Source organism: Adiantum capillus-veneris, chromosome 11 (assembly GCF_014529385.1).
Source record: "Adiantum capillus-veneris isolate H3 chromosome 11, ASM1452938v2, whole genome shotgun sequence".
In the NCBI taxonomy this organism is placed as follows: domain Eukaryota; kingdom Viridiplantae; phylum Streptophyta; class Polypodiopsida; order Polypodiales; family Pteridaceae; genus Adiantum; species Adiantum capillus-veneris.
The window spans coordinates 138,923,529-138,946,108 of NC_140941.1; the positions used below are offsets into that span (position 1 = coordinate 138,923,529).

General features: G+C 43.0%; 1 protein-coding gene across 3 annotated transcripts; it reads left to right on the plus strand.

Annotated features, from left to right (window-relative positions):
• Positions 1-18,804: 18,804 nt before the first annotated feature.
• On the plus strand, positions 18,805-21,947 carry LOC147448107 (serine/threonine-protein kinase D6PK-like). Of its 3 annotated transcripts, XM_086523972.1 has the most exons (4): positions 18,988-19,135; positions 19,252-19,896; positions 19,993-20,685; positions 20,818-21,947. In XM_086523972.1, exons 3-4 carry the CDS (start codon positions 20,030-20,032, stop codon positions 21,797-21,799), a joined length of 1,638 nt encoding a protein of 545 aa, XP_086380098.1. In that variant the 5' UTR covers positions 18,988-19,135; positions 19,252-19,896; positions 19,993-20,029; the 3' UTR covers positions 21,800-21,947. The 3 variants fall into 3 exon arrangements, with proteins under 3 accessions (XP_086380097.1, XP_086380098.1, XP_086380096.1); XM_086523971.1 differs by lacking the exon at positions 18,988-19,135 and adding an exon at positions 18,805-18,959 and having other exon boundaries at positions 19,252-20,685; XM_086523970.1 differs by having other exon boundaries at positions 19,252-20,685.
• Positions 21,948-22,580: the final 633 nt, after the last annotated feature.

Consider the following 22,580-nt stretch of genomic DNA (forward strand, 5'->3'; position numbering starts at 1 on the left):
CAAGCTAATGACTACTAATTGTGCAAAGACTGTGTGCAAACAGAAAACACAACATTATGCAGAAATCACAGAACTTGCAGATAACACAGAAATTAACAACTCATTCCTCTTCCTCTTCCTCTTCTTTCCTACTACAAACAACTCATAGGAAAAGCACAAAGTGCCTCTTGGGCTTAGTGCAGGGCGATTCCCCGGCAGCGGCGCCAAAAATGTGCGCTCCTTGCTGCACTGTCGAAGCAAGGGACTTGCCGATACACCGTGTGAGAGCCACAAATGGCTCCAAGCACACAACAAGACTAATCTAGCAAGCTCAAGAGAGCAAAGGGTGTGTCACTCACCGCTCTACGCTCGTCTTCGTGGTGGATTCCTCGCCGCGATGAAGAAGAAGCTGCAGTCGTGCCGTGCTCAACCGCTTCGCCGTCGTTGTGCCTTTGTAATGCTCGATCGCACACACACTCTCCCTCTCTCTCTCTCTCACATACACACACACACGAGGAGGTGAAGAAGAAGAAGATGGAGATGGAGATGGAGCAAGAGCACTCTTCTATTGCACAAATGAGAGAATGAGTGAATTTTAGGTTTAGTTGGCTTTTATATGAGCTCACCCCATTCACACTTGGGCGCCCATGCTTAGCCAACTAATCCCTTGAATGTCCCAGTTAGAGTGCGCCTCTCATCGGCGATCACTCTTACCCTTTTCCTATTGGTCCGACAAGCCTGGTACCTGACTCTACCAAATACATAATACACGTCCGTCGTAGGTGATGGGGTGTCCGTGAGCCGTGAGGGTTAACAGGTGATGAGTACATGGAGCTTGAGGATGGTGAAGACTCAAGGACTACAAACGGTGACAATGTGCAGCAACGTCAACCAAATGAGGAGCCTCAACCTATACCCCGAAGATCTACAGGAGCAAGTAGACCTCCAGAAAGGTTTGTTCTTTCCTTCAACCATCTCTTGATCTCAGATTCTGGAGAGCCGGAATCATACGAAGAAGCTATGCAACATGAATCCAAAGAAGAATGGACGAAGAGCATGCAAGTGGAGATGGACTCACTACATCGCAACCAAACATGGGAGTTGGTTGAGTTTCCTAAAGGTAAGCGGGTACTTCAAAACAAATGGGTGTACAAGGTGAAGGAAGAAGAGGGTGGGAAGAAAAGGTACAAGTCCAGGCTTGTGGTAAAAGGGTTTTCTCAAAAGAAAGGTATTGACTTCAATGAAATATTTTCTCCTGTTGTAAAAATGAACTCAATCAGGCTTGTCTTAAGCCTTGTGGCTGCTCATGATCTAAATCTCGAGCAAATGGATGTAAATACGGTATTCCTTCACGGTGACTTAGAGGAGGAAATTTACATGCTTCAACCAAAGGGGTATGAAGTAAAAGGTAAGGAGAAAATGGTTTGCAGATTAAAGAAAAGTTTGTATGGTTTAAAGCAAGCATCAAGACAATGGTACTTGAAGTTTGATCGATGGATGTTGGATCATGGATTCACAAGAGGCAACTCGGATCACTGCGTCTACACAAAGAATTTGGGAGATGGGAAATTCATCATCCTAATGTTGTATGTTGATGACATGTTGATTACAAGTGCTAACATGCAGGACATCAAAGAGCTAAAAGAGGAGCTATCTAAATATTTTTCAATGAAAGATTTAGGTGCTGCAAAGAGGATACTTGGTATGAAAATATCAAGGGACAGGATGAAGAAGACTATAAAGCTATCTCAAGAGGATTACATCAAGAAGTTACTAGAAAGGTTTGCAATGCAAAATGCAAAACCAGTTTCTACATCTTTGGCTGCTCACTTTAAACTAACGAAGGACATGTGTCCAAAGACACAAGAGGAGATAGCCTATATGTCTAAAGTTCCATATGCTGCAGCGGTAGGTTCTCTAATATATGCTATGGTCTGGACAAGGCCAGACATTGCACATGCAGTGGGAGTTGTGAGTAGGTTCATGGATAACCCAGGTAAAGAGCATTGGCAAGCTGTGAAGTGGATACTTAGGTATCTAAAAGGGACAAAAACAAATGCTTTGTATTTTAGAGGAACTAACATTTTTCTAGAAGGGTATGCTGATGCAGATATGGCAGGTGACAAAGATACTCGAAGGAGCACTACTGGCTATGTGTTCACGGTTGGAGGCACAACAGTAAGCTGGGCTTCAAAGCTGCAGAAAGTGGTCTCACTTTCTACCACGGAAGCAGAGTATGTAGCAATGACAGAGGCAAGCAAAGAAATTTTGTGGCTTCACAGATTCTTAAAAGAGCTTAGATTCAAACAAGACAATTGTGTCTTGTACAGTGATAGCCAAAGCACTATCCATCTTGCGAAGAACTCAGCCATTCATTCAAGGACAAAGCACATTGAGGTGAGATATCACTTCATATGCACTCTTTTGGAAGAGGGACAGCTAAAGCTAGGAAAGGTGCATACAAGTGAAAATCTTGCAGACATGTTTACAAAGGTGGTCAACAAGGAGAAGTTGAGCTTTTGCTCATCTTCAATCGGCATTCAAGGATAAGAAGCCAGGATGGAAACCAGTCACAGGTTTGGTTTGAAGATCAGTCTCCAAGTGGGAGATTGCTAAGTATGGACCCTGATTTACCCCTTGTAATTTTCTGTGGTAAAAACGCACATTTGTAAGGCCCCCATTATGAGGAGAAGCCATTGTCCGTGAAGGAAAATCACTCGCCGGAAACCAAAATTTTCGCAGCCAAAATTCAGGGGCAACTTTAGGGGCCTCGGGGGCGGAAGCCCCTGAGTTTTTTTTTGCTTCGTCGGAATATTCCTTTTTGCCGGAATATTATGGCCGGACGGCGACCGGAAAGTGGTCGAAAAACGATCGATCAGTTGGCCGGTTGATCGGTGGCTGGGTAGGCCTGCATGTAGCCACATGCTTCTTGCTCTCTCCATGATTGTTGTGTTCATCCTTTCCAAAATGCCATTTTGTTGAGGTGTCCTTGGGGTTGGCCTTTGCCTCTGAATGCCATTGCTAGCACAAAAGCTTTTAAAAGCTTGGCTGCAATATTCACTTCCATTGTCGGATTTGAGGCATTTAAGTTTGGTACCTACTTCATTCTCCACAAAGGCTTTCCGGCTTTGAAATATGGAAAACACATCAAACTTGTTCTTCATTACATAAACCCATGTTTTCCTAGTCGCATCATCTATGAATGGTACATAGTACTATGAGCCACCAAGTAATGGTGTACTTGCAGGACCCCAAACATCATAATGAACCAATTCAAGTTTTTTACTTTTTCTTTCGTTTCTTGATTTTAGAAATTTTACCCTCTTTTGTTTACCGTAAACACAATCTTCATAGAACTCTAAGTCCACTTCTTTCAACCTGGTAGAAACTTCTTTGATTGAAGGATTTGCATTCCTTTGGCACTCATATGCCCAAGCCGGTAGTGCCACATTGCACTGTCAACTTCTGTAGCTGTTGCACAAGTTGAAGATCGCGTTGTCTCTTTGCCGACAATTTCATAAGCTTCATTATCTTCTAAGTATACATACCCAAAATTGCCTTTGGAGTAATCTTGGACTGTTGCTTGTGCGGTGTTGCATGGAATGAAGCATCGAAGTCTACTATCCAGGAATTAGACACATTGTCTAGTGAGAGAATTAGAGCATCTTGCTCTACTTTACCTGCCACATTGGTCTCCAATGTTGGCCTGTTGTCTTGAAACTCTTACTCCTTCTTCTTCTTGGACCATCAATCCTTCTTGACGTGGCCCTTCTTTCCGCAGTTCCAACATTCAAGAATTGACTTTGTGTATGACTTTCTCCACCTTGAGCGATCACGACCCTTTTGGATTTTGAACCTCTCCTTAGGCCTTCCTCTTGTTTCCACTGACAGTGCATCACTTGATGATTCACCTGTGCTTCTCCTTTGCATTTCCTCGCTTAACATCATCAAACTTAAGATTCTTTGTGTTAGAGACAGAGTTACTTACAACCATCACACGACTGCCCAACTATCGAGTAGAGACGATAGTATAAGGAGGGCTCGCACTTTGTCGTTGAGATTAACATTTACCAATCGAAGTTGACTTATGTTGGTGTTAAAGTCATCTAGGTGTTCTACAACTGAACCATTCTCTACCATTTTAGATTGAACAAGCACTTCATGAGAAATACCTTATTGGATGCTGACGGTTTCTCGTAGAGGTCGTCGAGTGACTTCATCAAGTCCTCTATGGTCTTTATCTCTAAAACGTTGAAGGCCATCATTGACGCCGACCTTAGTCATATTGTTCCTAATGCCTTTTGGTCAAGGAAAATCCATGCTCTGTCAGCCATCGTTGCAGGCTTCTTTGCAAGACCGCCTAGTGGAAAATGAAGTTCCTTTTGGTAGAGGTAGTCTTCAATCTGCATCTTCCAGTGTTGGTAGTTTTTACCGTTGAACTTCTCAATCTTGAGCTTACCTTCCTCCGCCATTATTCCCACTCAATTCAAGGAATCCTTTCCTTGAGATACTTTAGCTACAAGCAAACCTTGCTCCGGTACCAGTTATTAGAAAATAAGACGTAGTTAAGTAGATATTAGCGTAGTTTACTTAATGGAGAGAGATTATTTTCTCACACGAGAGATTATATAGTAGAGAGAGAGAGAGAGAACACACAATATATGTGGTTTACCCAAGGTGGGCTACATCCATGGGAAAGCAACCACTCAATGTCTTTAGTAACTCAAACAAGAAGTAGGTTACAAAGGGACTATACCCTTAATAGAGCTCTTGCCTTGCTTCACTCTCACCACCTCACACACACCTTGTTGCATCAACTTCACAATGCACCACAATTCATTTTTGTGTGTATAAGAGGCCTCCTTTTATAGGCCAAAAGGGTTTCCCTCTCTCATGAGAGGCAGCTGTGTGTAGCTGCCCTTAGACAAGTCCAAGTTGGACTCTCCAATACGCCCATGTGTGGCCGCCCTTGAGAAGACAAGTCCGCCTTGAAATCGGTCAGCGGCCATTGAATTTGGCCACCTTCCATTGACTTCCAACCATCGACCATCGACCATTGACTACCGACCAACCGGCTAGCCGCGTGACTGGCCGTTTTTCTACCACTTTTTGATCGTTGCTTGGCCATAATATTCCAAAAAAAGGTAATATTTTAGCGTGAATTTTTGGTTTTTCAACGAGTGATTTTTCTTCACACACGACGGCTTCTCCTCACAACGGGGGCCTTACAAATGTGTGTTTTGAATACAAAAATTACAAGGGGTAAATGAGGCTCCATACTTAACACTTTTAGCTTATTGAATTATCTTCTATCCTAGGAATAGGAAATCTATTTTTTTATAGTTATCTGATTAAGAGCCCGATAGTTAACACACATTATATAAGTACCACCTTTCTTTTGTACTAGTAGAACAAGTAAACAGAATGGAGATGAACTAGGCGTGACCATCCCCTTTTCCACAAGCTCGTTCACTTGACTCATAATCTCCTCTTGTTGAGCTGGTGAGACTCGATAAGGAGGCTTATTAGGAGGTGATCTACCAGGTAGAAGTTCTATGGAATGATCATCATGCCCCCTTTTGGGAGGTAGATCCCCGGGAGTGTCATCTATAAACACATTTTGAAACTCATTTAGGAAACTAGAAAGCTCTAACTCCTCTTTAGTTTCATCTTTGACTTCATTAGGAACACATGAATCTTTCTTAGACTCCTTGACAAAAACCATGTAACAAGAAAGAGAAATTTTCATTACTTTGTCTAAAGTTTGAGTATGTACAAGAGGTATAGTGTTGCCCACACTATTAACATCAAGTGAAACATCCTTGCCTTGATAGGAAACGAGGACTTTTCTCTTTGGAAACTTCATAGTGGCAGTCATGTGATCAAACCATGGTGCCCCTAGGGTAATATCTTCATGCTTGAGTGGAGAGATGAAGAAAGCTTCTTTATCAACGTAGATTTGTGTATGGAGCCTTAGCTTCCCAGTCAATGGAGCGACTAAGACATCTTTCCCTTTGAAAGCTCCATCTACTTGTACCACATCTCCCATCTCAACATCATGAATTCCTAGCTTGGTAGCTAACTCAACAAAAATGAAGTTGTGGGTAGAGTGAGGGCTAAAAAATATGAAAGCATCGTGCTCTCTTACTTTTCCCCAAGCATAAGAGAGTGGTGCTCCTTTGCAATGGCCTTCCTCTTTTAGAGCTTCACCATGGCTCTAGAAGGGTCATTATGTTCACTTCTCTTAGGACATGCCCAAAAAACATGACTTTGCTCTCGGAACTTGAAACACTTGTTAACTTTATAATAACATTCAACCTCTTCAAGATTTAAAAAAAAAAACCTTTGTTGTTGTTGTTAGCCTTGGGAGAATTCTGTGTCGCATTGTTCTTCCCCTTTGGCTCAATTGATTCTTTGGCTTTTCCGTTGGCTTTGAGACCCTCTTTGTCCCTTGTTGAAAATGAATCCTTGAAGCGACCATAGTATGATGTATGACCTCCGTAATAGTTTTAGGTCTTTGTGACTTGACATACTCACTCATCTCCTTAGATAGTCCATCACAAAATTGTTGATTTTGGTCAAAGTCTATCTTTTTGTAAATTGTAGCTTTGAGACATAACTCACAAAACTTATCCACATACGGTTGGACACTTGTATGGGGCCATCTTCAAGCCTCACCATTCTATAAGGACTTTGTCTTTGGCATCACTTGGAAAGAATTGCTTTGTAATAGCAATCCTCAAAGCTTTCCAAGTCTTTGGAGATTCACCTTGGCTACGTAGGCTTCCCCACCATTGGCGGACTGACTTCTAAAAATGCATAGAAAAATTTCAAACCTTTGAAGATTTCAAGGAATCTCCATCTCCAAAATTTGCGTCAAATTGTTGGATAAATGCCAATACTTTGTCGATAGCTCTGAAGGTTCCATCATAGGTAAGAAAGCTGACATTTCTTTCCTCCCTCTTTGAATTTCTTCAACTTTTGTGACCTCTTCCATGCTATATAGCTCTTGCATTTACCCCTTCTCTTCTCTCTTTTGTGTGACAAGTTGCTGTCCTCCGTGGTGGTAGAAGATGGTAATGATGATGAAGAGGAAGAGGAGGAAGAAGGCGAAGATGGTGACCGCTTTCTTGGCTTCCTCTTTCTTGGATTTCTTTCTCCCTTCTTTTGATTAACATGGGAGCGAGTACTTGATGACTTCCTCTTCTCTTTAGGAGAAGTAGGTGACCACCATGCCTTCCGTCTTCTTGGAGTAGCATCACTTTCAGAGGTAGGTGGAGTGTCACTTTCATACCTCTCCCTTGAAACTTCATGGTGCACTTCTTCTTCTAGAACAGTTTGCCTTGAAGGCCCCTCCAACATCTTCTGTTCATTACTCAAAGAGATTCCTCTTTTGGAGGTCACATAGGAGGCCTCGTAGGAATTCTCTCTTCTTGAACATTTGAGGGAACTTGGGCTTGAAGAGATTGAATTTGGCTTTGGACCTCCGCTTGCAAAATAGAGTTTCCCATTTGCTTCTTGTAACTTGTCAAGAGGGTAGTCGACAAATTTGCAACAACCATCATTAAAATCTATACCATGATCCAAATCTAAGCTGTCAATATTAATTACATTCTCTTGATTATGTTGAGCCATGATTAAATTTTCTTATATGTGTATGCTAACTCTTTCCTTGGCACTTCCAAAACGTTATCTACCACTCCTCTTATCCCTTCAAAATTAGCACTTGAGTAACTACACCGTTGATTTAGAATATTGTTAATTGCAAAGACTAGTGGAGTGGGTTTAACAATGCGAGGGTAGCACTGTTCATATTGGGTGACTAATAACTCATTAATGGTTAAGCCGTAGGCAATTCTTGAAAGACTCCATTATTAAGACCATAGATCCACATGGTGTCCCCCCATATCCTGTGTAAACAGGCATACCAACCAAGTTAATAAATCCCAGTCCCACTTACTCTATTTCCATAAACAACCCCAACCTTTCATAGAGCACTCAAGGACCTCTCTTCTTAGGCAAGAAAAGAGAAATCTTATCTCTGATACCAGTGTTAGAGAATTTGATACTTACTTTTAGATTCAACGAAAGTTAACTATTAAAGGAGAGATTTTTCATAAAGAGAGAGATAGCAAGGAGAACATAAGTTGTGCCAGGCTCATTTCTTTACACAAATGCACCTTAAAAACACTTTAACCATGCACATGATTCAAAGAGAACAACCAATTAATATTGACATCTCGATGAGGACCAGATTTCCTTAGAGCCGGTCCCCCTCCAAGGTCCCCCTCCAAAAGGACTTCTATTATAATCCTTTCAAAAGAGAGCTTTGTTACAAATACATGTTTGTGCTCTTGCAGACCCTTGCTTAAATCAAGAAGATGGTGTCTTCAAGATTCCATGGTATAACCCTCCTTCTTAAACTCTAAACACCCCAACGGGAGGAGCAAGGAACTGCGGAGAAGGGGGAAGATGAAGGTGGAAAGAAGTATTTTTCAAGCAAGAGAATGGATTCTTTGTATACTGTTGCTCATGACAAAACTCTTAGCGTAGCATAGTATAATAGAATAGTAAGAGATGGAGAAGAGGAAATTTCATTGGCTTGGATTTGCATCCATCGCCAAGAGTTTGAGCATAGAGTCCGTCTCTAGAGCTCCCATGAGAGAGAGAGAGAGAGAGAGAGAGAGAGAGAGAGAGAGAGAGAGAGCTGTAAAGAATGAGGATGCAAGAGAGCTACACAAGACAAGCACAAAGCACACAGAGATGGAAAGCTTCTTCTTCTTCTTCACAGAAAAGAGAGTACAAAATGACTAAGTGCTAAAGCTGAAAAGTAGCACATATGTACATGCGGTCACTAAGTGTGAACTCGCTAGAAGCGTACTAGGCTGGCACTATAAGTGTAGTCCAGCTGTAGAATCACTGGCAGAGATCCTCCGTGTCGGTCACCTAACGCGCCAGTGAGTAAATGCCGTAAGCGGCCAAGACCCGTAGTGGATGCCAGCTCAAGGTGTAGAGCTCGACATCTCAACACTCCCCCTCGAGCTCTGCATGTCGCAGAGTCCAAGCATAGTCCGAAAACGTCGAAGCTTCTCAGCTCCGAGGGCCTTGGTAAAGATATCCGCTATCTGATCCTCTGTGCTGACGTAGACCAAGTCGATGTCGCCCGCCAACACTCGCTCTCGAACGTAGTGGTAATGGACCTCTATGTGTTTGGTCCTAGCATGGAACACTGGGTTCCTAGCCAACTGCATGCTGATGAGGTTGTCACAATGAATGACAATCTGCTGGTCCACCTGCACTCCCAAGTCCTCAAGTAATGTGCGTAGCCAAGCTACCTCGCACGCCGCAACTGCTGCACCTCTGTACTCGGCCTCTGTGCTCCCTAAAGCAACCGTAGGCTGCTTTTTGCTGCTCCAAGTAACAGCAGCACTCCCAAAAGAGAACATGAAGCCACTCGTAGATCTCCTATCAACAATGCTACCTGCCCAATCTGCATCTGTATACCCACACAATGCTAATGGTGCATCTGCTGCATAGAACAATGCGTAGTCAAGAGTCCCTTGCACATACCTAAGTGTGCATCGTACTCCATCCAAATGTGGCTTCCTCGGAAGCTGCATGAGCTGACTCTCCAAGCCTACTGTGTAGCTCAAGTCTGGCCTTGTGATAGTCAAGTAGATTAGACTACCCACCATCTTCCTGTACATATTGACATCCTCAACAACATCACCCTTCTCTGCACTCAGCTTTGCATTCACATCCAAGGGAATGGAAATCGGCTTACAATCAGCCATACAATACTTTGACAACATGTCCAAAGCATATTGTCTCTGTGACAGCCATACACCCTCTGGAGTCCTGATCACCTCAATGCCAAGAAAGTAGCGCAACTCGCCCAAATCTTTCATTTCAAACTCCTGTTTGAGAAGACCCTTCACATGGTCAATCTCCATAGCATTGTCACCAACAATAATAAGGTCATCTACATATATGGTAATGACCACAATCCCCACATCACTCTCACGTACATAGAGTGAATGATCAGCATGAGCTCTCCTAAAACCAATACTTACAAGATACTTGGCAATCCTGTCATACCATGCTCTAGAGCCCTGCTTCAACCCATACAAAGCTTTGAGAAGTCTGCATACATAATCTGGGTAACCTGGATCGACATAACCAGGTGGCTGATCCATATACACTTCCTCTTGCAACTCACCATTCAAGAAGGCATTCTTTACATCCATTTGATGCATAATCCATCCTCTAGATGCAGCCACTGCTATGACAGCTCTCACAGTCGTCATCTTTGCCACTGGAGCAAAGGTCTCCTCATAGTCTATGCCATACGTCTGTGCATAACCCTTTGTGACCAGCCTTGCCTTGTGACGCTCAATGTTACCATCAACCTTATGCTTGGTTTTATACACCCATTTACAGCCAATAGCTTTCTTGCCACTTGGCAATGGCACCAACTCCCATGTGTCATTTGCTTCCAATGCAGCCATCTCTTCATTCATTGCATCATCCCAATGCACATTTCCAACTGCATCCTCAAAACATGTGGGCTCCACATCCTGTATCACCTTAGCCATGTAGGCTTGGTGATGCGCTAGATACCCATCATAAATCAATTTCTGAACTGGATTTCTGACTCTATAAGATCTGCGCGGTCCTTGGTCACTCCTTTGCCCTCTAGCATCTTCTTGTACTTTCCTTACACCAGGTGTCCTGACAGCCGGAATTCCAAATTCCTCATCAAGACTTTGTTCAAAACCATCTGAATCCATGTCTACATGTGAAAAACCTGATGATGCATCAACCATAAAGGGAGGTTCATCAACCTTTTCCTTTCCTTTTCGTGATACATTCCCTGTACCTGTTGGTGGAGTAACCTGCGTACGTAGTCTACCATTCCATGGTTTCTCAACAGAGCCACGAGAAGAGGACTCTTGTAGTCCACTCAAAACCTGTGACTGTGGCCTCACATTTTGTACAACCACATCATCTTTTACATCAGCCCCAATAGTGCCATGTGCATTACTGTACGAGCTGCTCATCTCATCAAAGACTACATCTCTGCTCACTCGTAATTCTCGTGTAGTAGGATTGTAGCACCTGTACCCCTTTTGTTCAAGGGAATATCCCACAAGAATACATTTCTCTGCTTTAGGATCCAATTTCCTACGCAACTCATCTGGTACATGCACGTAAGCTATGCAACCAAACACTTTCAAGTGTGCCAAATCAGGCTTTGTACCTGTAAACTTTTCCTCAGGTGTTACATCATGCACCGCAGTTGTAGGTGTCCTGTTCATAATGTACACAGCTGTATTTACAGCTTCAGCCCAGAAATGATGAGGCATGTTCTTCTCATTCATCAATGCACGTGCAACCTCTGCAATGTGCCTGTTTTTCCTTTCTGCGACCCCATTCTGCTGTGGAGTATATCTGCATGTAAATTGCCTGTGTATACCATGCATTCGCAGAAAATCTGAAAAATCATTGGAGAAGTACTCTCCCCCTCCATCTGACCTCAATGTCTTGATTTGCATATCTGTCTCCTTCTCAATCATGACTTTGAAGTCTTGAAAGTGACCAAACACTTCACTTTTGTTATGCATGAAGTAGACCCATACTTTCCTTGTATGGTCATCAATGAAAGAGACATAATACCTGCAACCATGTATACTTGCAGTATCGGTTGGACCCCAAACATCTGTGTGCACCACCTCAAGTGGCTTTTTACATACATTGCGCTCATGTGGAAATGAGCCCTTTGACTGTTTTCCAAACTGGCATGCTGCACACACTTTATGCATACCATCCACCTTGAATTTGGGCAAACCTTTTACAATCTGTTTTGATTGCATGCTGCGCAATCTCTGCTCATTGACATGGCCAATGCGTTTGTGCCAAATGTCAACATCAGCCACAACACCTGTGCCCTGTGCAAATAATGCAGCTTTTACCTCAGGCATGTCTACATTCAACGTAAACATTCTGCCCACACATTTGCCCTCTGTGATCAGCTTACAGCCATTCTGGAAATCTTCTACATAACAGCCATTTGGATTGAAGCGAACCTGCAAACCCTGCTCAACCATTTGTCCAACAGAAACAAGATTCTTTGTAATGTTTGGGACATGAAGTACATCTGCTAAGTACTTTGATTTCCCACTCTTCGTATTTAGAGGTATGTCCCCTACATGAGCAATGGGGTGAGCTGTATCATCTCCTGTCTGCACATAGCCTGACACATCTGGTTTGCGCATATCTCTAAACCACTCTCCACGAGACGTCATGTGATTAGAGGCACCTGAATCCACATACCAAACATCATCTTGGGTGGAATTCTCTGCAGTCATTGTATTCATTACATGCTGCATAACAAACATGCACTCGTTTTTGCTGTCATCTGCATCTCTGCTAGTAGATGCATAGTTGCCCTGTTCTCTCTTTCTACTTGCTTTTCCCTTTGGACAGTCACGTGACATGTGACCTCTTTCACCACAAGTCCAACATTCTCTACTATCTGGAGTATGTTGCTGCCTGCTTGATCCTGCACCACGAACTCTTTGACTCCCCCTGCCTTGAGACTGGTTTCCCCTGCCACCTGTATTGTTTTGATTTGATTGACCTTCCAGAAATTGGCCCCTGCAACCCCTTGGGCCTCGACCACGACCTCTACCTCTACCTCTGTTGGAGTTAGAATAGAAGGCCTGTTCAGAATTATTTCTGCCATGAGAAGAAGATGTGTCAAGGTTCTTCTCCTCAAGAATAAGCATAGAAATCAAATCTTGGAACACGGGGATGTCGTCTCTTGTATTCATGGAAGACCTAAAATGTACATACTCATCTCCCAGACCATCCAAGCATGCACGGACAATGTCATCGTCTTCCACTGAGACTTTAATAGATCCAAGAGCCTCAATGATACTCTTGATCTTCAAGGCATAATCATTGATTGAGAGGTTGTTCCTCTTAACCTGATTTAGCTCCGACTTTAGTTGAAGCTTCCTGGCCTTGGTGTTCACCTCGAACACTCTGCCTAAGTTTCTCCATGCAATGGTGGGGGTTTCAGCATCCTGTAGATAGCCCATCATGCCATCTGTGATGCTCATAGACAGCCAATACATCACTTTGCTCTGGCCTTGTTGCCAGTCCCTCAAAGCTTTCCTTTGTTCTGCTGTAGCATTTGCCTCGGGAATCTCTGGTTCCTTTTCATTGTCTCCTTCTATATAGTCCCAATAACCTTTTCCTTTTAGGAAATTTGTTATTCTGAACTTCCATGCAGGGTAGTTATTTTTCTCAAGCTTCTCAGTAACAATCTGACTGAAACCGTCAGACATCTTGAAGCACTAAGACAAAATAGCTGCAATCTGCAAAAACCTGCAAATCTGCTGAACCTGCTATCGTGGTTCCTATAACGCTTTCTACACTCAACAAGTGTCCACAATCAAGCGTTTCACAACCACTGTACTTGTACAGTAAATCTCTGTATACTGCACTTTGGAGACCTGTTCAGAAACTTGTGGCGTGGATTGCGAACGAAGGGATTGTGATGCTCTTGCTCTCTTAGCCTCTCTTGCCTGCACCAGGCTCTGATACCATGTAAAGAATGAGGATGCAAGAGAGCTACACAAGACAAGCACAAAGCACACAGAGATGGAAAGCTTCTTCTTCTTCTTCACAGAAAAGAGAGTACAAAATGACTAAGTGCTAAAGCTGAAAAGTAGCACATATGTACATGCGGTCACTAAGTGTGAACTCGCTAGAAGCGTACTAGGCTAGCACTATAAGTGTAGTCCAGCTGTAGAATCACTGGCAGAGATCCTCCGTGTCGGTCACCTAACGCGCCAGTGAGTAAATGCCGTAAGCGGCCAAGACCCGTAGTGGATGCCAGCTCAAGGTGTAGAGCTCGACATCTCAACAAGAGCTTGGGCACCGGAGAGTGTGTGTGAGACACGGGGGGTTCACCATTCGGTATCGTCTATATAACGTGCGTTCGCGGGGTATTAAAAAAACCCCTCTTTTAACATGTCTAAATGAATAAAATGACCCCTTATTTTAGAAATTTTTTCCAAAATTGAATATAAAAATCCCTTATTTTAATGTATCTCTATTAAGTTGCTTAAATTTTTTGCATTTTAAAACCCCTCCTTTTGAACCCATGTTATACATTAACATGATTACATAGTGCACTCCCCGAGGTGTGAGAGGAGCAAGAGCTTCAAAAATGCAATGAGCCCTCTCTTATATAGCTATGCAAGAGTGCAACTAGTCTTAAGTTAAAATGATTCATACTCGATCGATGAGATGGGAACACCTCCTAATGAAACTCAAGCATGTTCCAACACTTGTCCTTCTTGCCTTGTTATGAAATCTAATATCTAACTAACCCAAATTCTTTTTTCATATCAAACTGATCATTTAATGTGGGAGAATAAACGGGAACAAGGGTTAGAATATAGGCATGTGCTTGTGGATCTATCTCAACAGGGGACCAAGGTTAAAGGGATCCAAATGAGAGACAGTTTGTCGAAGAGCAAGGCTAGCTAATGGAGCTTAAAGACCTTAGGGTTAGCTTCATTAAAAGACCTCCAAAGGTTAGTGTTAAAAGTCCTTTGACCTTAGGCAAGCTAGGATTGTGCTTGAGGTGGGAACCCAGCCCAAGCTTGAGGTGCTTGTCATGCTTGCTGACTAAGGTGCTTGAGGTACTTGTCGTGCTCGCAGACTAAGGTTCTTTCCTTGCTTGCTTCCTAAGGTGCTTGAGGTGCTTGTCGTGCTTGCTGACTAAGGTGCTTGAGGGGATTGAGGAGTTCTAAAAGTCAAACATGATCCCTACTCAAGGGGGGTCGAACCCCCAGTGTAGGAGAATGAGAGAGAACACACACACCCTCACACAACATAAGCTTGGTCTAAAGAAGTAAAAAGGACACTTGTCAAGATCCTCTTCATGTTGCCCTCATGGTGTGCCTAAAGCCTATTGGTTGGCCTCTCAAGGGGTCAATGATAATATAGCTAATTTATGTGATTAATTATGCATTTATCAAGTTCTCTCTCTCAAAGGGGAAGGGGGATACTTGCCGCAAGGCTAGCATGGTTGCTTGATATGCACCCTACATGTGGTTGGCTAGGCATGTAGGGGTCCAATCATCTTTTAGCATGAGCTACAAGGGGGGTCGACCAAGGAAGCTAGGGGCTAGCTTGGGGGGTATACTCTCCCACACACATACTCTCTCTCTCTCTCTCTCTCTCTCTCTCTCTCATTGTGTGAAGTGCAAAGTGCAAAGTGCAAGAGCTCCATCTTATTCTCTAATATTTTTGAGAAGTTGAGAGCCTACACCAACACTCTTGGCTATGGAATGCAAATCCAACCAAGAGCCATACTTCAATGCTTAAGCTTGCCATCTTCTTCATCTTCATTACTATGCTATTATGCTATGCTAAGTAAGAAGAGTGATGATAAGTGAGGAACTATTTCTTTCTCCTATGAATGCTTCTTCTTCTTCTTCCCTACCCTCATTCCTCGCTAGCTCTCTCCACCTTTGAAGGTGTTTGATGCCTTGGGACTGAGGCCGAGGATGGTTAATGCTTTTACAAAGTTTATATTATGCTCGTGATGCGTGAAGCTTTCCATCTTCATTGCATCACCTAGGTCACAAGGAACACAAAGATTGATTGTACCAAGTTAGGATCAAAATCCAATTGGAGGGGGGACCGGCTCCACACAAATCTGGGCCTCAACTATTTTCATGTTTTCTAATTCTCTCTCTTGCAAAAGTATTGTCCATGCCAAGTTAATTAAGTATAACTTTTATGTTGTTACCGCTAAATAAGTTCACCCTCTATGTTGTCAAAGTAGTCTCATAAAAATGCTCACTCTAATTCTCTTAATTCCTCTATTCTCAAAGTTCATAGGCCATTTCCATTACATGCCTTGCATGCTAGAGGACCCGCCCCTCCCCGCCCCCCCTTCTTGGAACTCATCTTGGACAGTGGAAACACTACACACACACACACACACACACACACACTCACATACACTTGTTAAGTTCACATAGAGTAAGTGTGTGCTACTTTAGACATGTGGCCTAGAAAAGCTTAGTAAACAAAGACTGGAGTCAACTTACTAAATGAGAAAGGGTTAATCTAACCTTAATCTTTATCTTTTTCAATTTATTCAATAAAAGCCATAAAAATAGATAAAAGTTGGACTCTCAAAGGGGTCTTACAAGGACTTTGAATTTCTCTCTCTTGTTCAAAATGGACGCATGGTAAAATTTTTACAAATGAAATCAAAACTTATCGGACCTTTTGGAATTAGAATGTACTCATTGAAATGCCATCAAATTCTTCATATTCTAAAAGATTTTATTTTTTAATGTGACAACTCTGTGTTATAAATGGAATCTCTCCCCACGTTTCAACTTCAGTGGGGAGGCCATCACTTCTACAAATCAACTCCAAATTTGTCGAAGTTAGGGGATTTAGAACGTGCTTTCTAAGATCTTTCCAATGATATGTTGGTTGATAGAATTTTGACAAAGCGTTCATGGAGTTCACCTGGTTACCAACTTTGGACAAGAGAGACAAAGTCAAACATCTTTATAGGGCCCCTTTGAGAGTTTAAATTTTCCTTAATAGGCTTACCCTTTTATTAATTAGCTTGATCGGGTTTTCCTCAGACCTTGGAGGGGAAGCTGACCCGGGGCTACAGTCTACCTCTGCTAATTTAGGACCTGTTAAATTAGGATTATCTTTCGTAAAAAATAAAATTCACCCTTTGGGATTTAAAAATTTCAGCTTCTGTGCAAACCCTAAGCAGAATGCTTTGAAGGTGTCGTCAAGCTGCTCCCAAAACTTGTTAAATTTAGACATTTTGTGGGAAGTTAGAATTTCACCCTAAGGCTTCCCAGACTTCATACTTAGAGTTTAAAGAGTTATTATAATGACTTGAGCTTAGCACAATCACTTTCTATGTTTAGACTCCTATAATTGACCTCAGTCATCTCCTTTGTCCTGTACCTTTGATCAAGGATGCTCGGGATACCTTTATCCTTCCTTGACTTGTACCTATGACTGAGATAGCTAGTCAACAATTACACTTGCTCTTTTATGAACTTTTCCCTTTTTGGTTAAGTGGGTTGATCCATCATCACTTAATTAATTTCACTTGTTCTCTTTTTATTTTCCTTGGACTTGAGTGGCCAGTGTAAGTTGAAGGATAGTTTTAGAAGGTTAGAATTTAATAATTGTAACACTCTACCATTCGAATGCATTGTGTACCGCATCTTACGGAGGTCTTACGAATCTTGGTTGTTGGTTTTTTTTATAGAAGTTTTCACCAAAACAAGAGCCACATGGCAACTTCCCAAGCTTTTTCTTTATCATAAGAGCATCTCCATCTTAACAGCGTGTTTGGATCAATGTAGAAAAATCCATCAATGTAAGGAAGTTGGACATGGGAAAACAAATTCATGATGAGAATGTTGGTGAGGGGCTCTTGGAAAGGAATGTCTCCTTGAGCATTACTTTGATCAACTTTGTGCCAAGTATTATGTATTAACAAAAGCCCGAAAAACTTATAGTGTGGGATACTCTCTTAGAGTGCATTGAGTGCAAGATATGCCCAGCTCAATCAATGTGCTAGGAAGAAATTGGCTATTTTCAATGAGCACAGAGTGATGAGTTCCTAACAAGGGCATTAAAAAGCTCTAGGTTGTTTTACATTTAGATGCAAAGTGACACCATGCCTAAATGCAATTTGCTATGCTTACATATTGAAGGCATAGAGGATTATGCATGTGTTAGCATGGATGTCACGATGAGTGGACGCTTTGAGATGTATGTGCGTATTCGTTCATGTATTTCTCTTTTCATATATATGTCTATCTTCAAACCTCCGCCAAAGGCGACGAATTGGGACAGAATTGCAAGTAGACTGGCTTAGACCACTAGTAAAAGAAGAAGATAGAATATTTGAAAGAAGTGTATCAGGTTCTTCAAACAAGTTGAAGGTTATGGTTCAAGTTGTGAGATTATCAAGAATTCCCAAGGTCCATATGAAAGTGGTACTACTCAAATGAAAACCCAGCCCACAAATATGTGCCTGAGAACTCTTAGGGTGAAATAGGTGAGTGCACAAACATTATGAATGACTACTTAGATTCTAACGAGGAAGGTTAGGAAAACGAAAGAGGGATTGTAGATACGTTTGGAGAGCACAAAGGTTAGGTGTGGGGTGAAAGGTGTCTTGGCTTTGGGAGGCATTTGTCTGAGTGCCAGCATAAGCGAGATGATGGCTTCTCCATGCATGATGTTGTAGTCCACCTCCTTCCACTCTCCCATGATAGCCTTGTCCCCCCCCCCCCCCCCCCCCCCCCCCCCCCCCCAAAAAAAACAAAAAGAAAAAAAAAAAAAAAGGAAAAAAAAGAAAAACCAAAAACAACAAAACAAAACCAAACTGACCAATAAGAAATCAAATTAGTTTATAGTTTACTATGAGTCCATGACCTCTTTGAATATTGAAATTTGGCATCACTATCAATCACTCACTCAGACACACATACAACCACCTATATTATATGCATGCATTTTATGTAATTAGCATCTAATCCCCATTGACTCTCTCAATTTATACATTATTTACAAACAGGAAAAACATGCATATATTTTGGAAATTGAGCGGCCTAATATTGTGCTTCTCCCCCTCCCTCTTTTCTTTTTCTCTCGCTTTCTTTAGGATCTTTGGGGCCTCCATGCCTTCGATCTTAATGTACTCTCCATCAACCCATGTGAGCATCTCTCTTCCCATCCCGAGTCCCTCTCTTCTCTCTCTCCCTCCCCCTCTTCAGTTCGTTTGCGGGTGCTTGAAGAATTGCGCTGTGTGATGATGGTGACTGCCCCTCCTCGCATGCAGCATCATATAGAGCGTGTTTGGATCACTACTCAAGTGCTGTTGATAGCCTCATCAGGTACCTTTCTGCTTCACTACATTCTCTCTCTCTCTCTCTCTCTCTCTCTCTCTCTCTCTCACACACACACACACACACACACACACACACACACATATACCTACAAATTTAAGAAGTGGGTTTTCCATGAAGAATGGAAAAGGGCTTGCCTCACCTCATGCAAGCTAAATTTTAATGTAAGGCACTTTAAACTATGGTGTAAAGCTGTATTATTATTCCTACTTTTTTAGGCGATTGCAGGTTTGCAATGATGTTAATAAGGCACACCCTTTGTCCTGGTGTTTTGTGGCAGGGGATGAGGCTTTGGATCATGTGGAATGATGGGTCTTCTTGGATCAAGGCTTTTCAGGCAGTTGGCAATGGCAAATCTTATTTTGTGTAAAGCTAAATCAACACAAAAAGTGTGGAGAAGCAGGACTACTTAGTTTTATGACTCCCCTTTCCCAATACCACTTCACACACACACACACACACACACACACACACACACACACACACTCAGAAAGAGACTTTTGAATAGGAGAAATGTCCTTCCTCCGCCTTTTACTTCTGCCCTCTTCATCAGTGCATCAAGAGCTCCATGTGTTCCTGCCTGTGACCAATATTTTCCTTTCTACCCCTGACTTTCTATGTTGCCCATCATCCACCTTGGTTTCTTCTTCTGCTCCCTCATCCTAAGGCTTGATAGCAATGCAAGTGTAGCTGTCGCTGCAAGGAAAGCAACAGATTTGATTTGTTTATCAGGTGCAAGCATCCATCCATACAAATAAAGACCCTTGGATCTAATGCATGGATGGTCAAGAGGCAGAGTTCGCAGGTCATCGATGGGAAGCAGATGATGTAACAATTAGGAAAGGTCTCTGAGATTAGCTTGAATGTCAAGCAAGCTCATGATTGATGCCTAAAGACATAGAGAGTGAAGTGCTGATATTTGAGGGTAAGCGGCTCTATGGCGCATTTCTGCATCGAGTTTATTTGAATGGTATCTAGTTTCTGACTAAACGGGTAGTGAAACCAGCTCGTTATCTTACAGCCATTCCATTGATATGTGATTCCTTCATTGCCACACCATGGACGGACCATCTGGTTCTCATGTTGTTCAATATGATGATGACGGCGATGATGATGAGTCAGAGACTGAAGACCCTTTGTCAGCAATTGCCGTGGTTCAGCCTTGTCGTCATTCCGCTGCTGATTTGGACATAGGCAAGTGCCATCTCAGCAGCCCCAGATCTTCAACCGATCAAACCTCTAGTTCTAGCACCGCTACAAGCTTCCGGGATGCTCACGTCGTGCTGCCAAATATTAGTGTTGGTTGCTCTATCAATTGCCGCCCACACAAGGCGCACGAAGCTGGATGGCATGCCATCCGTTCTGTCGTGTCTGCAAACGGCGGAGATATCAGTCTTTATCATTTTGGATTTTTGCAAAAGCTTGGCAGTGGTGATATTGGGAGTGTCTTCTTGACGGAGCTTCGACAGATAGGTTGCCTTTTTGCCATGAAGGTAATGGATAAAAGGGCTCTAGAGGTCAGGAACAAGACTTTGCGTGCGCAGATGGAACGAGAGATCTTGGAAGTCTTGGATCATCCCTTTTTACCCACGTTGTATGCCCACATAGATGATGGCCAATATTCTTGCCTTGTCATGGAGTTCTGCCCAGGTGGGGACCTCCATGTTCTCCGGCAACGACAGCCCATGAAAAGGTTCATCGACAGCGCTGTCCGGTAGGGGTAATAATGCTCTCTTCTTTCCTCTCTTTCTGCAAGTATGCACATGCACATGCAGATCAAAATGCTGGCAAAACTTGTCTTACAAATTTCTACCAAGCGAATGACTTAGGTTTTTGGTGTTTTCAGGTTCTATGCAGCAGAAGTGCTGCTGGCTTTAGAATACCTACACATGATGGGAATAATATACCGTGATCTAAAGCCCGAGAATGTGCTTGTCCGTGAAGATGGCCACATCATGCTTTCCGACTTCGATCTTTCGATGAAATGCACAGTGAATCCGACCCTTGCAAGAGTTGCAAATGAGGGCATCGAGGGGAGTGCATCACCATCGCCGTGTGGGGCAGCATGCGTAGGTGCCTCTGCAGCAGCAGCATCCTGCATTCTGCCTCTTGGGTGTGTCTCGCCATGCACTGTGCATCCAGTTGTGTCATGCTTGCCAATGCCAAGAATGCTACATTTTCCTGGTAGCAGCAGGAGGAGGCATAATGGGCGGTCTATCAAGCCTGGTGGCAGTAAGTCACGAAGCAATGTCCGAAAGGCTGGCATGGGGCCCACCAAGCAGCAGCTCCCAGAGCTGCATGCAGAGCCTACGGCAGCAAGATCAATGTCCTTTGTGGGAACGCATGAGTATCTAGCACCAGAGATTATTTTGGGAGAAGGCCACGGGTCAGCCGTTGATTGGTGGACTTTTGGCATATTTTTGTTTGAGCTTCTGTATGGAAGAACCCCCTTCAAAGGGGCAGACCATGAAGTCACCCTCATGAATGTGGTGACCCAGCTTCTACGGTTTCCCCCCGACGATGAATTTGCTCAATCCCCACCATCCATAGCTGCCCAAGATCTTATCAGAGGCCTTCTTGTCAAGGACCCCACCAAACGCCTGGCTGCGGTAAGAGGGGCATCCGAAATCAAGCAGCATGCCTTCTTTGCCGGTGTGAACTGGGCCCTGATAAGGTGTGCCATTCCACCGGAGATCCCAAGCCCGTTCACATTGCCAGAGCCGGCCCATTCAAAATTAGGCCTGCCTGACGACAGCAGTGCTAGGGACTGGTTCTTGCGAGAGAGCGTGTCCTCTGAGTGTAACTTACCTGATTACGAGCTGTTTTGAGCACAGACCACAATTTTTTTTTTCCCTTTAGTTATAAATATCATTTAACATGTATACACCACCTTTATCAGAGACATTGTCTTCAGCAGTGTATATGCCTCTTGCTTTTAAGCAAGGGCCAAGATAAGAGTTGATTATAGTTTCCTTTTGAAGGGGTCTTTTTGGTCAGAAAAGCTATGCCATCACTCCATTGCTAATTTGCTAGTCCTTTTTAAGGTGGGCTTTGTTGGCAACTGCGGCATTTTGATCGTTTTTTCAATCATACCTCTCTCCTTCTGCATGTTGCCTTGTTATAGGTATTACCACAATTGAGGAAATGTTGCATAAATGGTTGGAAACCATTGTACAAGTAACTGCTCTTGCTGCCTCTAGTTAGAAAGCAACTGAAGAGGCTAATGGTCAAGATGCATTTTGTTGGATGCTTACCAAAACATTCTTTCATTAAAGGGCTGCTCTTTTCTTTGCAGTTAAACACAACTCTTGATTGATTTCATTTGCTATGCATAGAAACCTTTTTTCGGAGTAGATTTTGAAGTGCCACAAGAATCTTGGAGGTCTATTGCTCAAACTATCAAGGGATATTCCTTTCCTTTTACATGGTGCTGCAAAGAGAGGCATAAGGAACAGCACCTGAATTGGGAATGGCGTTGGGTACTCCCAACCATAGCATTAGCTGCAGTTCCTCATTGTGCAAGTGTGTGCCTTCAGGTGCTGACATGTATGCTAAAGCTACACAAACATGGCCGTCACTAACATGCCTGTGTGTGAGAGAGAGAGAGAA

What these genes read in the sequence shown, in the direction of transcription:
- LOC147448107 (XM_086523971.1), top strand. Translation starts at nt 20,030, where the DNA reads ATGGACGGACCATCTGGTTCTCATGTTGTTCAATATGATGATGACGGC. An exon ending in TTCATCGACAGCGCTGTCCG is followed by an intron (nt 20,686 to 20,817) that starts GTAGGGGTAATA and finishes TGGTGTTTTCAG; the next exon opens with GTTCTATGCAGCAGAAGTGC.